This window comes from Nanorana parkeri, unplaced genomic scaffold (assembly GCF_000935625.1).
Source record: "Nanorana parkeri isolate BGI_ZX_2015 unplaced genomic scaffold, ASM93562v1 scaffold1728, whole genome shotgun sequence".
Lineage (NCBI taxonomy): Eukaryota > Metazoa > Chordata > Amphibia > Anura > Dicroglossidae > Nanorana > Nanorana parkeri.
Genome location: NW_017307996.1, coordinates 198,937 through 212,078, shown reverse-complemented (window position 1 = coordinate 212,078; position 13,142 = coordinate 198,937). Strand labels below are relative to the sequence as shown.

Below are 13,142 nucleotides of genomic sequence, written 5' to 3'. Positions count from 1 at the left end.
CTTCCCCATGGTAACTACAGCCCTGGTCTATATATAAACAGCAACAGCACTAAAAAGCACCTTGAGCGTACATGTCCCGTACAATGTCCTTAGACAGAGCCTATGCTATGTCTGCTGCTGAAAGAGTCTACGTGGGAGGGCTGGCCATGCAAATTTACCTTCATGTTTGCTTTCTTGGGCGACAAGTGGGATCACCTACAGGAATATTGTGCTGTGATAACTGGGCTGAACTTTCAATTCTTAGAACCGAAAGAGTCAGGAACAAAGACTTGACAGAGGTTTTAATTTTTACCCAGACTATTCAAACTTAAGAAAAAAGGAAAACTTTGGCTGAAGTTATCCTGTTCAGGGAATGGGTGACAATTCGGACCCTAGGCAAGCAAAGTACTAGGTTCTCTGATGTCTGTGAACGCAGTTGTTCTGTAATGCACACAGCTTACCTGAAAATCCAGGTGCTGCATTATGGAAAAAGTTACCAAGTCTCTTCCTTGTCACTGTAAAGTCTCCCATTCCTGCTCCCCTAACTTCTCTATTGCATCCACCACACTCTAGCCAAGACCATTTATATTCTGTTGGACCAACTGGTTTTTCAGGAAAACTGGGCTCTTAAACTATGTGTGTATATATTGGGATGTGCCTGCTATGCCATGAACCCAGGGCTTGCCTTAACTCCTTAGTGACCAGTGATGTCCATAGTACGTCACTGGCAATGGGCAGGTTTAAACAGACTCCCATTGGCTTTAGCTGACTGTCGGCTTTACAATAGAAGTGATTCTGGCGACTCAGCTGTCGCCAGATTGCTTCTCTAGGCCGGTAAACGGGCCAAGATCCCCGCCCGACACCCCCGCCATGTTTCCCAGGCTCTGCTGCCCTTCCTACGGGCACGGGACCGGCTTCTTGGGTGTCCGTGGGAAGCTAAGGAGGAGAGCGGCACACGTCCTTTCACCGATCTCCTCCCCGTACTATGGGACCGGGAGTGACGCGTATTGCATCACCTCCGTTCCCATAGCTGTCATTGCTGGGATCCTGAAGCCCAGCAATAAGCTATTGAAGTGCAATCTGCACTTCAATAGCTAATTAAGGCCCTGTTCACATTGAGCGGTTCGCAAATCGCGCGATTGTCGCGCAATTTGCATTTTGCGCGATTTGTCACGCGATATCGCGCAAATGCTTGCATTGAGCAAGCTTCAATCGCGGCTAAATCCGCTCCAAAAAGGGTCCTGCTGTAGCGACACACGACCCGCGACAGCAGGACCCTTTGCCCCATTGAGAAGCATTGGAGAGCGATATTGCGCGGTAAATTGCCGCGATATCGCGGGAATTACCGCACGATAAATCGCTCAATGTGAGCGGGGTCTTAGAGTGTAAAGGTGACACTAGGGGTCTTTTGGACCCCCAGTGTGACCTTAAAGAGTACCTGTCACCACCAATATGCTATCACATGGGGGGCTTGTAAGCCCCCCTATGTGATACAATTCTTTAAAATTATTTTTACTTTAATTGCTATCAAATAAAAAAAAAGTTAAAATAATAAATGTCATAATGTAAACGTGCGCCTATGTATGAAAATGACGATCGTGATACACATGTTGGGCATTGCCGCGCACGCCACAGTGAGAGCAATATTTCTAGGGTCAATACTTACATGTATCTCTAAACCGATGACCTGTAGGGACTTTTAAAGCGTCATCTACTGACTTTTTGGGGTACTGAATTTTGTCGCCGTTTCACAGATGCAATTTTTTACCAAGGCATGTTGGGTATCTATTTACTCATTGTAACCTCATCTTTTATATTTTATTTAAAAAAATTGGTATTTTATTGTGTTGTGGGGCACTAAATTTAACTTAAGTGCATTTTTCACTAAGTTTTTAGATTTGATAATACGTTGCGCTAATAAGGTGCAACATAAAAATTGGCAATTGCCGTCATTTTATTCTATACGGTCTTGGCTTTCAGAAAATATATAATGTTTGCGGGGTTTAAAGTATTTTCAGACCTAAATGTAGATTGTAACATGGGTGCAAAAAAAAAAAGGCCTCAGTCATGAAGGGGTTAAAGTTTAGGTATCACTTACTCATGAGCTGAGGATGTACCAACATTGTGTGCTTTGGAGTCTATATTGTTCTCCAATATCAACGAAATAGTACAGACAGGTACTCACAATAGAGATGTGAAAACGAGCAACAGGACAATGTAAACCGGAGCAGAGCAATTGTCCATATAGAACGTCCTGTGTGAGGCTCACTGTGGTGTCAACGCATTTCCGGGGCACGCCCCCCTTCGTCAGGACGTAATGACAGTCAACTCCCTGCTGAGGCTAAAGAAGGACAAGCTGGGACGTGATTGGACGAGCTGGGACGTTGGCCAATCACGTCCCAGCTCGTCCTTCTTTAGCCTCAGCAGGGAGGTGACTGTCATTATGTCCTGATGAAGGGGGCGTCCCCCGGAAACGCGTTGACACCACAGTGAGCCTCACACAGGACGTTCTATATGGACACTTGCTCTGCTCCGGTTTACATTGTCCTGTTGCTCGTTTTCACATCTCTATTGTGAGTACCTGTCTGTACTATTTCGTTGATATTGGATTAAAACATTCTGCACTAGGAAAGGCGCCCCTCTCTCTGTTTCTTTCTAGATGTTCCAGTTCCCCTGACTGCCGTGGGGCTGCATCTTGCATTTATGCTCAGCACTCCTTCTTGTGTGAGGGACACGGATTGCCTTTGGCGCTTCTCTATACAAAAACGTTCTATATTGTTCTCCGTCTTGAGGCATAAAGGAGTTATCCCCAAACCTCAGTTCTTCTCTTTTGCCTTGGCTAACTGGAATCCTTTAGAAATCTTATTTGGTGAATTCCTATAGACATTCTTTATAGAAAAGCAAAATATAAAACAAAGTGTGGTATCAGAAGTGACAGCCTGTAGTGAGGTGTTATAAATAGCTTTGATAGAACAGAACATGGTCTCCCACCTAAACTACAATCAAGGCATGGTAACAGAAAAGGGTAGGTGCTGGATGCACATCTACATGCAGTGTCTGTGTGTAAAGAGCTGCTTGAAGTGTTGCTCATTATTAAAATTATTACAAAAGTATGTTAGAGGCAGATTGTGGTGAGATCTAGGGGCGCAATGGCATACTGGGCTTTGTGTATAACATCTGACTGGTTGAGCATTGCTACCAGGCAATCAATTCCTTATATACTCCAGAATGCGCTTGGAATCTGACTGCCTGCTGTATGCAAAGCAGACACTTGTATTTGTTACATAGGAGGCTCATTAGGAAGTTCACTTCGGAAGGATGACAAATATTTTCTGTGAAGAACAGAATGTTATTATTTACAGAACCTAATGCAGAAATGTGTTATTACTTAGGCTTCGTATCAGAAGAAAAAGCCAGAGCGGGTCTTTGGGATACTCAATCCTTACTCTGCTGATGCACATAAGACCTTGAGTCCATTTAATTCTGCCACTAACAGCTTCATAAAGGTCCAACCACTGGACCATGACCTAACATGTGACCAAGAGCATCCAATTGAGATTGACTACCTCATGAGGAGCAGCGAGATGATAACCCAAGAGGATACTTTGGATCTCCATTATCTGGTATAAACCATGTTTTTAGCTTTCTGTTTCAATGTTTTTATTAACGTTTTGTAGATGGATAATAAAAAAAATTAATATAACAATCATCAAGTATGATTGTAACATAAAAAGCACATAAAGGTAGCAATTAAACACCATAACAATGTGTCATAGTAAAAGGTTACTGCAAAACAAGGCTGTTGAGGAACATCCTCTAACAGGGATTTCAGCTGCCTATTTTACCATGTTTTTAGCTTTCATACAGTAATATTGACATACAAATACTGTAATATTAGGGGGCCAGTCCACCTAAAATTAATATTGTATAGATGTAATAGATCTAGATATAGTATAGATGTAGATGTAACCTGCTGGATTGAGGTTCAGGTGTTGCCGAGCACATTTTCCAGAACCTTAAAATGATATTCATTTGCAGGCAATAAACAGAAACTTGCAGGCAGTAAACCTCTTTGTACAGGAGGCTTAGCTAGACCCTTGTGATTACATTTCAGGAGCAGAAAGGACATACCAGACAGTCCTAGGTCCCAGGTTAGCAGCACACAGTCCACTATTATAGTTAACCAGTGGTCACATTTAACATTTAATGCATATTCTCATTTCTTGCCGAGTGTTTACAGAGCCCCAAAACTTTATCCAGCTCTACTATGTAGATCTCAACCAGCCCCTGAGGTCCAGGGCTTGGGTGTAACGCCTTCCACCCCTTACTGTTGGCTCATACCTATGACAGATGGCCTCAGTGGGCAACCGTAGAATGTATAAAGGAAAGCCAAGCCCACAGCCTTACCTCTTGTCTGTTTAGCGATTTTGTTTTATAGACCACAAGTTCTCTATAACCCTTAGACATAGTGCTATTGTTACCTAATTTGGGCAATAACTATCATGGTTAAGTACAACACACTACAGCAGACACACTTGCCCAGCTCTTCTCATAGGACCATGTGCTATTCCATAATATTATCAGCAGATCATCAGATGGTATTTACCCCCCTAATATTAGACTGCTATAGGTGCTCTCTCACCATGCTCAAAAGGCACTGGTATGTGCATTAGGGCATTCTCTGTGTGCGTGCTTATGATGTTGGATCATGGCAATGATCGTCTGCCATAGGTGTGTTTGGCCTGCTCTACAAAGCAGATAAATTCCAAATAGTCTGCAGGCATGCGTGGTAGGAGCATGTCCTTCACCCAGTTGAAAGGTACTGTATGTGTCTGACAACTCTAGCTACTGAAATTTCCTCTTGCTGTGTAAAACATTACCCATACCTGAAACAGGACGGTAACTGGGTAACATATACTGAGAATATCTGGAAAAGTTACTAACAATATTGTAAATAGGTTCTACTGGCCTTTTATCCATTCCCCTTTTTTTCATTTTAAAATAATTTTCTCTTAAAGGTTGTGGCACTGGGAAACCTTGTGCTATATGGAGTGAAGAAGATCAGCACTAACAGAAACTCTGGTAACCTTTCCTTTTATCAATCTTTAAAGAAAGTTGTCTTTTTATGTGCATAAAAAATAGAAAAGGATTTTACGGTGAGTACAAAATCCTATTTTTTCCATGGGATATTCAATGGGCAATTTAAATACAATCACATTTGCCAGCCTAGATGCACTTGGCATGGGCTAGGCCAGCTTACAAAGTTTACAGTGGTATTACAGGCTCTGTTTTTTCACATAGTTTTACTGCTAGCAAGCAGTAGAGCATGCCCCCACAAAATGTTCAAAGTGGCCAAATATTTTGTAATTTACCTGTGTTTGTGCCTCTCGCACCCGACTGCAGAACACAGCTTCCCAAACGGCCATGCAGGAGATGATGTGCGCGGGTGCATGCACAGTTGATATCACCAGGCTGGAGAGGAAGATTGAGAGAATGTCAGTTCATGTATGTATGCGGGAGCATGCACGCAGGGCAGACCCCGTGGGACACAGGAAGAAATAAGAGTTGGCACTGGATCAGAGAGCAACACCAGCGCTGAGGGGACTTTTGGAAACGAGTGAAAGGAAGAAGATGTTCACATCAAGAGGCATCACATAAGGTAAGTCCTTAACCGCCTCCCGTCTGCCGAACGTTGGGAAACGGCCGGACGGGAGCCTTCTGGCAGTGGGTGGGCGGGAAACTGCCAAAATTTGAAACAGCCAGCGATGGCTGTTTACATACAAGTGGTCCGGCATCTGTAAGGACGCCCGATCTCTCTGGCTTCAGAAGCTGATGAAGCAGATCTCTGCTTCATCAGCTTCTTTGGGGGTCCCTAGGTGACATTAGGGGTCTTAGAGACCCATGATGTCTCCATAAAGAGGACCTGTCACTGCAATAAAGTTGTAAAAAAAAAAAAATTGTCACAAAAAAACAATTGACATACACACACAATTTTTTTTTTTTTAAAGTCCCCCACATAGACGCACAAAAATGCAACTAATGCGCATAGGCACAAATACGAGGATTGCGCTGATTACGCCGCATATCATCGCGAACGTCGGAGTGCAAGCAATAATTTTAGGGCCATCAATCACTGATAAGACTAAATTGATGAGCGGTAAAATCTTTTAAAGCGTCGCCTATGGCCAATTTTGGGTATAGTAGTTTTTTGTGATTTCAAGGGCGTGTGCAATTTTAAGGCTTGACATGTTTGTTGTCTATTTACCCGACGTGACCCCGCCTTTTATATTTTACCAAAAAATGGGTAATACTAAATGTTTCCTAACATAATACAGGGAAAACAGATTTTTTTTTTTTTGGTACTTTTTTCGTTGTATAGTAAAAAATAAGCCCAGTGGTGAATAAATACTTCCAAACGAAAGCTCTATGTGTCCATAAAAAATGGTATAAAATGTATTTCAGTACAGCGTTGCATGACGGAATAAACGCAGCTCTGAATACTGAAAAATGTAAACACCCCGGTCAGCAAGTGGTTAAAGTAGTATGGGGGGGACGGGACAGAGCCTTTAATATCGCTTTATCAGTTCATAAGCAGTGTAGGTCTCCATATCGGAACATTGGAAAATATTTTGCTGAATGTTAGCAGAGCAATTTTATAACATACTGTTTGTAAATACAGCAGTTCCCTTTACAGAATTTAAAACCCCATTCTTTGCAAATTTTCTTGGAACAATTAATATTTTGCTGGTTAATGACGGGGAAAAATGGTTTTGATGGATGTGTGGGTTAGTCTGGGATTCTTCCGTTTATACATATACCACTAAGTATGTGTGGAAATCATTTAATAATTTGGTAACAATAACATCCATGTATCCACTACACTACACTTACACATATGCCAACAATACGAATCTGGGGAGGATATAATAAGGGAAGCCTCTCCGTTTGCCACCTGACATGATTTTTTTGCACTGCTGTTTTAATAAAATGTTCTCTTTCTATTTTTAGTAATGATGGGCACCATCGAGGTCCTTTTTCCAGTCACTGTTAATCTTGCTCCCCGGGCACACATCCTTGCATATGTATTACTTGGCAATGGACAAATAGTAGCTGACACTGAAATGTTCGGAGTCTCCAAATGCTTTAATAATAAGGTAAACCAATGTCTCACTGAGGCAGTTACAAAATATGCATTGAGTGACAATATGGAGAAAACACAATGTGCACATTATCATCTTACAACTTTCCTTTGCTAGTGCTCCCCTCTAGTGGTAAAAAAGAATCCCTGAAAAAGAAAAGAGAATACACAGACAGATGTTATGTGGGCTTTCTGTGTGTGTATGTATGTGTAAATACTGTGTGTGTGTGTGTGTGTGTGCGTGTGTACTCTGTGTGTATATATATATATATATAATATCTGTACTTGTTTTATTCTGTACTTGGTACATCAGAAATAAAAAATAATGTAGACTTAATTCTAATAAAAAGGTATATATGTAAATTTGTGATTGATCAGTTTGCTGGTCTTTTTTCCGTTATTTGCTGTTGCATGTGTTGTTCCTGATCATATGATCACCATGACAGCCAAACAGAGTGGTTACATTAGGTTTCTTTAAATACAAACCAGCCACCAGCCTCTGTTCATTGTTTGCATTCCAGTGTGTAAAAAAAATGAATCAAGTAAAAAATGTTTTTAAAGGTGATTAAAAAGTATAAAATGTATATATTATATGTAAACATTTTTATCTATTTGTCAGCTTATAATAAAAACAAAAGCTGGGAATATCTTAAATCAGCGTATCAAATAAATGTCTTGCATGCCTTATATATTAAACAAAACAAATGTAAAACTTTAGGAAGGCAAATGAATTAAGCAGTTATTGCTGAGTTAACTGATGCATACTGATGTTGCTTAATTTGATCCGGGCAATTAGGCCTAATTACATCGAGTCATGAAGGGGTAAAAATTATTTGCTTATTCTGCTGCATTTTTATAAATATTACAAATCTCTCACAAAGTCACAGCAGTATTTTTTGTGTGTGGTCAGCTACTGCATTTCACACTATCTACCTGCACAAGAACCTTATGGCAGCTTGTCAGCCACACTACAGTTTACTGTTGATTCATCTGCAGCCCACTATCCCCTGCCATTGGATTTTGTTGTATTTATCTATAAATGTTTGGAGGTGAGAATAAAGTAAACAGAGGATCTGAAATTGGGAATAATGGTCACTAGTCCGTCATCTGCTAGCTGGCCATCAGCTTTTTCCCATCTGTTTGCTCATTCATCTGCTGTCAGTTTGCTGCTGGATGGTTGTCTTTATAGCCATGGATTGTTGATTGTTTTTAAGACCTTTCGGTGTTTCCTTCATAGCTATCCCCAACTACTAGGCCTGAACACGCACACTATTTATTCTCTTAGGCACTTTTGTTCACGTGCATTTGCATCCAACACTTTTACTGATTGGGTTGGGTTGATCTCCTTTGACGCTGCACTAGATTTCTGTGCACAGAATCTGGGTGTGCTGGAGTCTGCACTTTCTTCTGGGATTCTACATGGCCAACTTGTTAACAGAGTCCCCACCTTTAGTTTTGGACTAAGCTTCCTTCATTTTGCTGTCCTGCTGATACAACTTTCTAACTGCTGATGTCCCCTAGCACTTTCCTGGTTGCACTCTGCAGAACCTTGGATATCGTTTGGATTCTCCTAGCCTTGCCCCAGTTTGGAAATGACCACATTGTTCAGACTTGTTTATCAGACCCATAAAAAACAAGAAGTCCCTGAGTGCAGAGTAGGTACTTAAAGCATCCCTGAGAATGGCTGCCAAAGATGAAGAGTCCCTCAGCAGCAGTCATTGATTCTGAGCATTGGCCCACCCTTCTACTTTGACCCTGCTTTCGTTTACCTTGCTACCTTAGCTTCTGCCCTATGCATATAGTAAATACAGAACTCTGATTCTGATTTGCACAAAAGCTTACCAATCCCCCATAGAGCACCCACATGTGTGTAAATCCATTTCCATTTGCAGAGCTCATTAATGCTCAAAAAAGGCATCTTCCCCCTTAGCTGATCTTTTCAGATATTATAGCAGGTTTTGCAAGCAGCTCTGTTATGCTTCCAGAACTTTATCATCTCATGTTTTTTATTTACAGGTGACTTTGGAATTTGCAGACAAACAGATTTCCCCAGGCTCACAAAGTACACTACATATAAATGCACAGCCTGGGTCTTTGTGTTCAGTCAGGTCAGTGGATGAAGGTGTCCTGCTTCTAAGACCTGAATCTGATATCTCCAGTGATGTGGTAAGCTTGACACATTCTATCGTACCGCTTGTTAGAATTTAGTAACTGTAAACCTATCTTCTATAGCACCAGCAGCTAAAATGGACATAAAGACATAGACCTAGCAGTAGGCCCAGTAGAGTCTGATTATAAAAAGCATCCACGCAACACTAATTTGTGTATTGTAAAATTGGGAAGATTTTATCTCCCTTCCTGTATATTTGGTGGGTGTCCCCAGTGGGTGTAGCATGTCATCAGCACACTTAGTTGCTTGTCCAAAGCTGTTAAATATTAAACGTTGCTTACATGTGTATATTGAATAGCTTTGGGCAACCAACTAAGTGTGCTGATGGCACAAATTCCTCCCTATGGATTGCACCATCCTTCTTGGTCATTCTGGCACCTTTACTTAACAATATGGCTATAAGGAAGTGCATCTGGGAACATTACAATTGATGTCTCCCCAGTGGGGCCCCAGCCCTTTTTTAAGAAGAGTGGCAAATGCATAATGTTAATTTTTTAGCACAGCATGGGTGTTAGAACAGGAACTGAAGGGAACTATCTGCAATGGGGGCACAGACAGAGGTTTAATTCCTCCCAATTGTATACCACACTTGAAAAAATATTTTGGTTGGAGTTAGTGTCCTAAAGAACCACGGGATCCAACAACAGGGTCCATTTTTGATTGGGATGTCCCTTGATCTTTTCTCATTCACAATATTCATTATCACCAACCTTACAAATAAGAATGAGGACTATGAAGTAAGGTATATAGTTCCCACATATAATACTAGTTGCACTTGTTATTTGTGTAAATAGTGTTCCTAACTCTGTGACATACGACTTACAAAGCTTCTCTATTTATATTCCCGCTAGGTGTACAGTCTCCTGGCACAGAAAAGGCGGTACGGCTACCCTTATCGTGTACGGGAGGATAATCCTATATGCATGCACCAACATGTTGTTTATTCACATATAGCTATTCAACGCAAAAAAAGATCCTTTAACTGGCCATATTCAGCACATTCCTGGGCTCCTGATGTGTTCACACTCATCCAGGTAAACACCAAAGCCGTATGGGAGAGTTACGGAACTATTTAACTAAACCAAAACAGGAAATTTACTGTGTCAAATGCAAATATGGCTAAAACCTATTCTGTTTCTCTATATACATCCCTTTGTTGTTAATTGTCCTTTTTTAGTGCATAGTTACTTTCCAATTTTTTTTTTCCATTTTCAGTCTATGGGAGTAAAGTTTCTTACAAACACCCAGGTGAGGAAACCTGTTGTATGTCCCCATTATCCACAAGTCGCAGCCTTGTCACAAAATGGAGCTCCTCAAATTGGTGAGATGTCCTTTCTTAGCGGTCCAGTTATTGTAATTTGTGTTACATCCAATTCCTGAGTAAATTCTTTAGCAAACTAACTGAAAATTATTCTTGCTTTTATTAAGTCTGTCTCTTGAAACAGGTATAGGCCCTACTCTGTATAATACAGTTGCCAAAATGGTCCACTCCTCCTCTTACTATTCTAAGCAGGGAACTTTCTACCAATGCCACATCCCTCTAAAATATGCACAGCTGGCAAAAGCTTGCTCAATGCTTGCTCACCATGCAGTTACTTGTGTCATCTAAATGTATCCTGTACAGGAGTTTGCAACAAGGAAAAGAATATGAATCTCAAGCTGGCCATGCAATGCTGTCGAGATCCGCCCAGCTGCGTGAGTGACAGCCGGCTCTGCCTATCTAGATGCAGAGCCAGCTGTGCCCGCCCCCTCCCCTGTCCATTCTTCCAGTCAGCACTGGAGGATCAGAGAGGGGAGGGGGGAATCCCTGTGGGGAGACATGACTGACAGTCACTGCTCTCTGCAGGGGGATGATCGAGAAGTGAGCGAGAGACGGTATGTGTTCGCTCACTTCCCGATGTATTGAGCCAAGGTGTGACAGTTTAATTATCACACGTTGGCTCGAACTATGAGGATGAGTGATTTTCACTCACCTCATAGTTCTCCTTTAAGGGTGCGTGCAGACTTCAATCAAATTTTGCATTTACATACAAGTCTAAAAAACCTTGAAGCAAGTCAACTGCAAGTCATAAGGAGGTCAACTGCAAGTCATAAGGAGGTCAACTGCAAGTCAAATGTACCAGTCAGTAAATATTATGAATGATCTCAGAAGCATCTCAACCTGATGCCATTGGCAAAAGCTCAAAACCGTTGACACAGGCCTTTAAAAAGTATGTCAAACCAAAAATGTTTTTCCTCATTTTGGATAGAGCAGGTATGGATTAGAACTCCTGTGGGGTTTTTGCTGTCCCCTGTGGCTCTGTTAGGGAAGGGAGATTTATGCTCACTTCCTTCAATTTTGATTTCAGTCTGTGTTGCTGTTGAGGAGTTTCCAATAATGGGTGCTGTCATCACTGCTCTCTCAAGGAGCAGTTGAAAACGACATTTGCTTCCATTATCTGTTAGATGTCCCTATGGCTTTGTTCACACAGGCAATAAATGTGGGAGCATTCAGTGCAGCCCAGGCCGGGTGCTGAAGGCACAGTTCTTGGTTGAACTCTGCCTAACAACCCCTACCCAGGCGCTAAATGTACTTCAACACATGTGTAAAGGAGACCTAAGGAATAGCATTGGTAAACATGGGTACAAATGATCTGATCAATCCTTGTGAAAAAAAATGTTCCACTCTTTCAGAACCTCACAATTCAAACATTCCTGGTTTTATTTCTGTGGAAGATACTGATTCACCGCTGATTCATCCCTCCATCAGTGCTTCTGAGATGGAGAAGAGGATTCGGAAGACGTTTCCCGAAACAATGGTTTGGAAATTAGTCACAGTTGGGTAAGTCATTTTTCCTGAACCTGGTATGAGCTGCCTTCATACCCCTTGCTGTTACTTCCTGGCTGCCATTTAACCCTTCTGCTGCCATTCTTCTTTTTTATTTTTGCACACATGTTAAAATGCACAAGCCTGATCTTAGGCCTGAAGATCACTTACACCCTGAAAACATGATACATTTTCTGAGAGCAGAGACCCTGGAGAATAGAATTGTGGCAGCTGCAGTTTGTTTTGTCATGCGATATTAGCACAACTGTTTATCTAACCCATATTTTTACTAAATAATACACTCAAATTCATTTTAGCGCACACTTATACGATTTACAACTAATTTTTGGTAGAATATTAAATATGAGGTTTTATCAAGTAAATAGATACCAGAAATGTCAAGCCTTAAAACTGCATGTGCCACAGAAACGGTGAAAAACCACAGTACCTAAAATTGGGTAGGCCATGGAATTACAGCGCTGAACCATGAAATGATCAGAACTGAGTGCTTCCAGTGTCATTCTTAACAGGAGATCAGCAAATAAATGTTTGCTTGTCTCCCACCACTCACCACCCTAGCACTGGCCAATGAGGTCTTGGGAACGCAGGATGTATAGCTAAGTCTGGCACACATGGTTGGGGGAGGGAGGTGGCGCATGTTACAGTACATGTGAAAGTGATTGGGTGGATTTGCAGCCACATAAGTATTTTATTGAAAAATATGGTAATTGTTTGATACACAGGGCTTTTGCAAATACAATGTCATTCCATTAGGGTTTTATATCTACTTTAATGGAATCTCCACGCAGAATTTGGCTCCTTACTGTCAGTAGGCCCTAATGAAGATCTTCTTGACCAGTGACCAGTGGGGGGGGGATTACTAATGTAAACTAAAATCTAGTTGGTTGCTTTTGGTTATCGTAATATGCACTTCAGCTTTGCCATTTGCCTTCTTGAATAAGACATTAAATATTAAAGGGAAACTATAATGGTTTTAAGTCAATGGTATTATGTTTATAAATGTTTTACTGTATATTTAAATATGGTCA

At 41.3% G+C, this 13,142-nt stretch overlaps 2 protein-coding genes across 2 annotated transcripts in view; both read left to right on the top strand.

Moving 5' to 3' along the window:
- LOC108799446 (alpha-2-macroglobulin-like protein 1) overlaps positions 1–10,602 on the top strand; it is a 13,770-nt gene extending 3,168 nt beyond the window's left edge. Inside the window, exons 4-10 of the mRNA XM_018571300.1 lie at positions 3,372–3,602; positions 4,998–5,061; positions 6,988–7,133; positions 9,134–9,283; positions 10,139–10,218; positions 10,272–10,321; positions 10,503–10,602. Coding sequence (XP_018426802.1) covers positions 3,372–3,602; positions 4,998–5,061; positions 6,988–7,133; positions 9,134–9,283; positions 10,139–10,218; positions 10,272–10,302 — 702 coding nt within the window. The 3' untranslated portion in view covers positions 10,303–10,321; positions 10,503–10,602. The remainder of the gene's footprint in view (positions 1–3,371; positions 3,603–4,997; positions 5,062–6,987; positions 7,134–9,133; positions 9,284–10,138; positions 10,219–10,271; positions 10,322–10,502) is intronic.
- Positions 10,603–11,905: 1,303 nt separating this feature from the next.
- LOC108799445 (alpha-2-macroglobulin-like) overlaps positions 11,906–13,142 on the top strand; it is an 11,363-nt gene continuing 10,126 nt past the window's right edge. The window contains exon 1 of the mRNA XM_018571299.1: positions 11,906–12,108. Within this exon, the coding sequence (XP_018426801.1) occupies positions 11,906–12,108 (203 nt within the window). The remainder of the gene's footprint in view (positions 12,109–13,142) is intronic.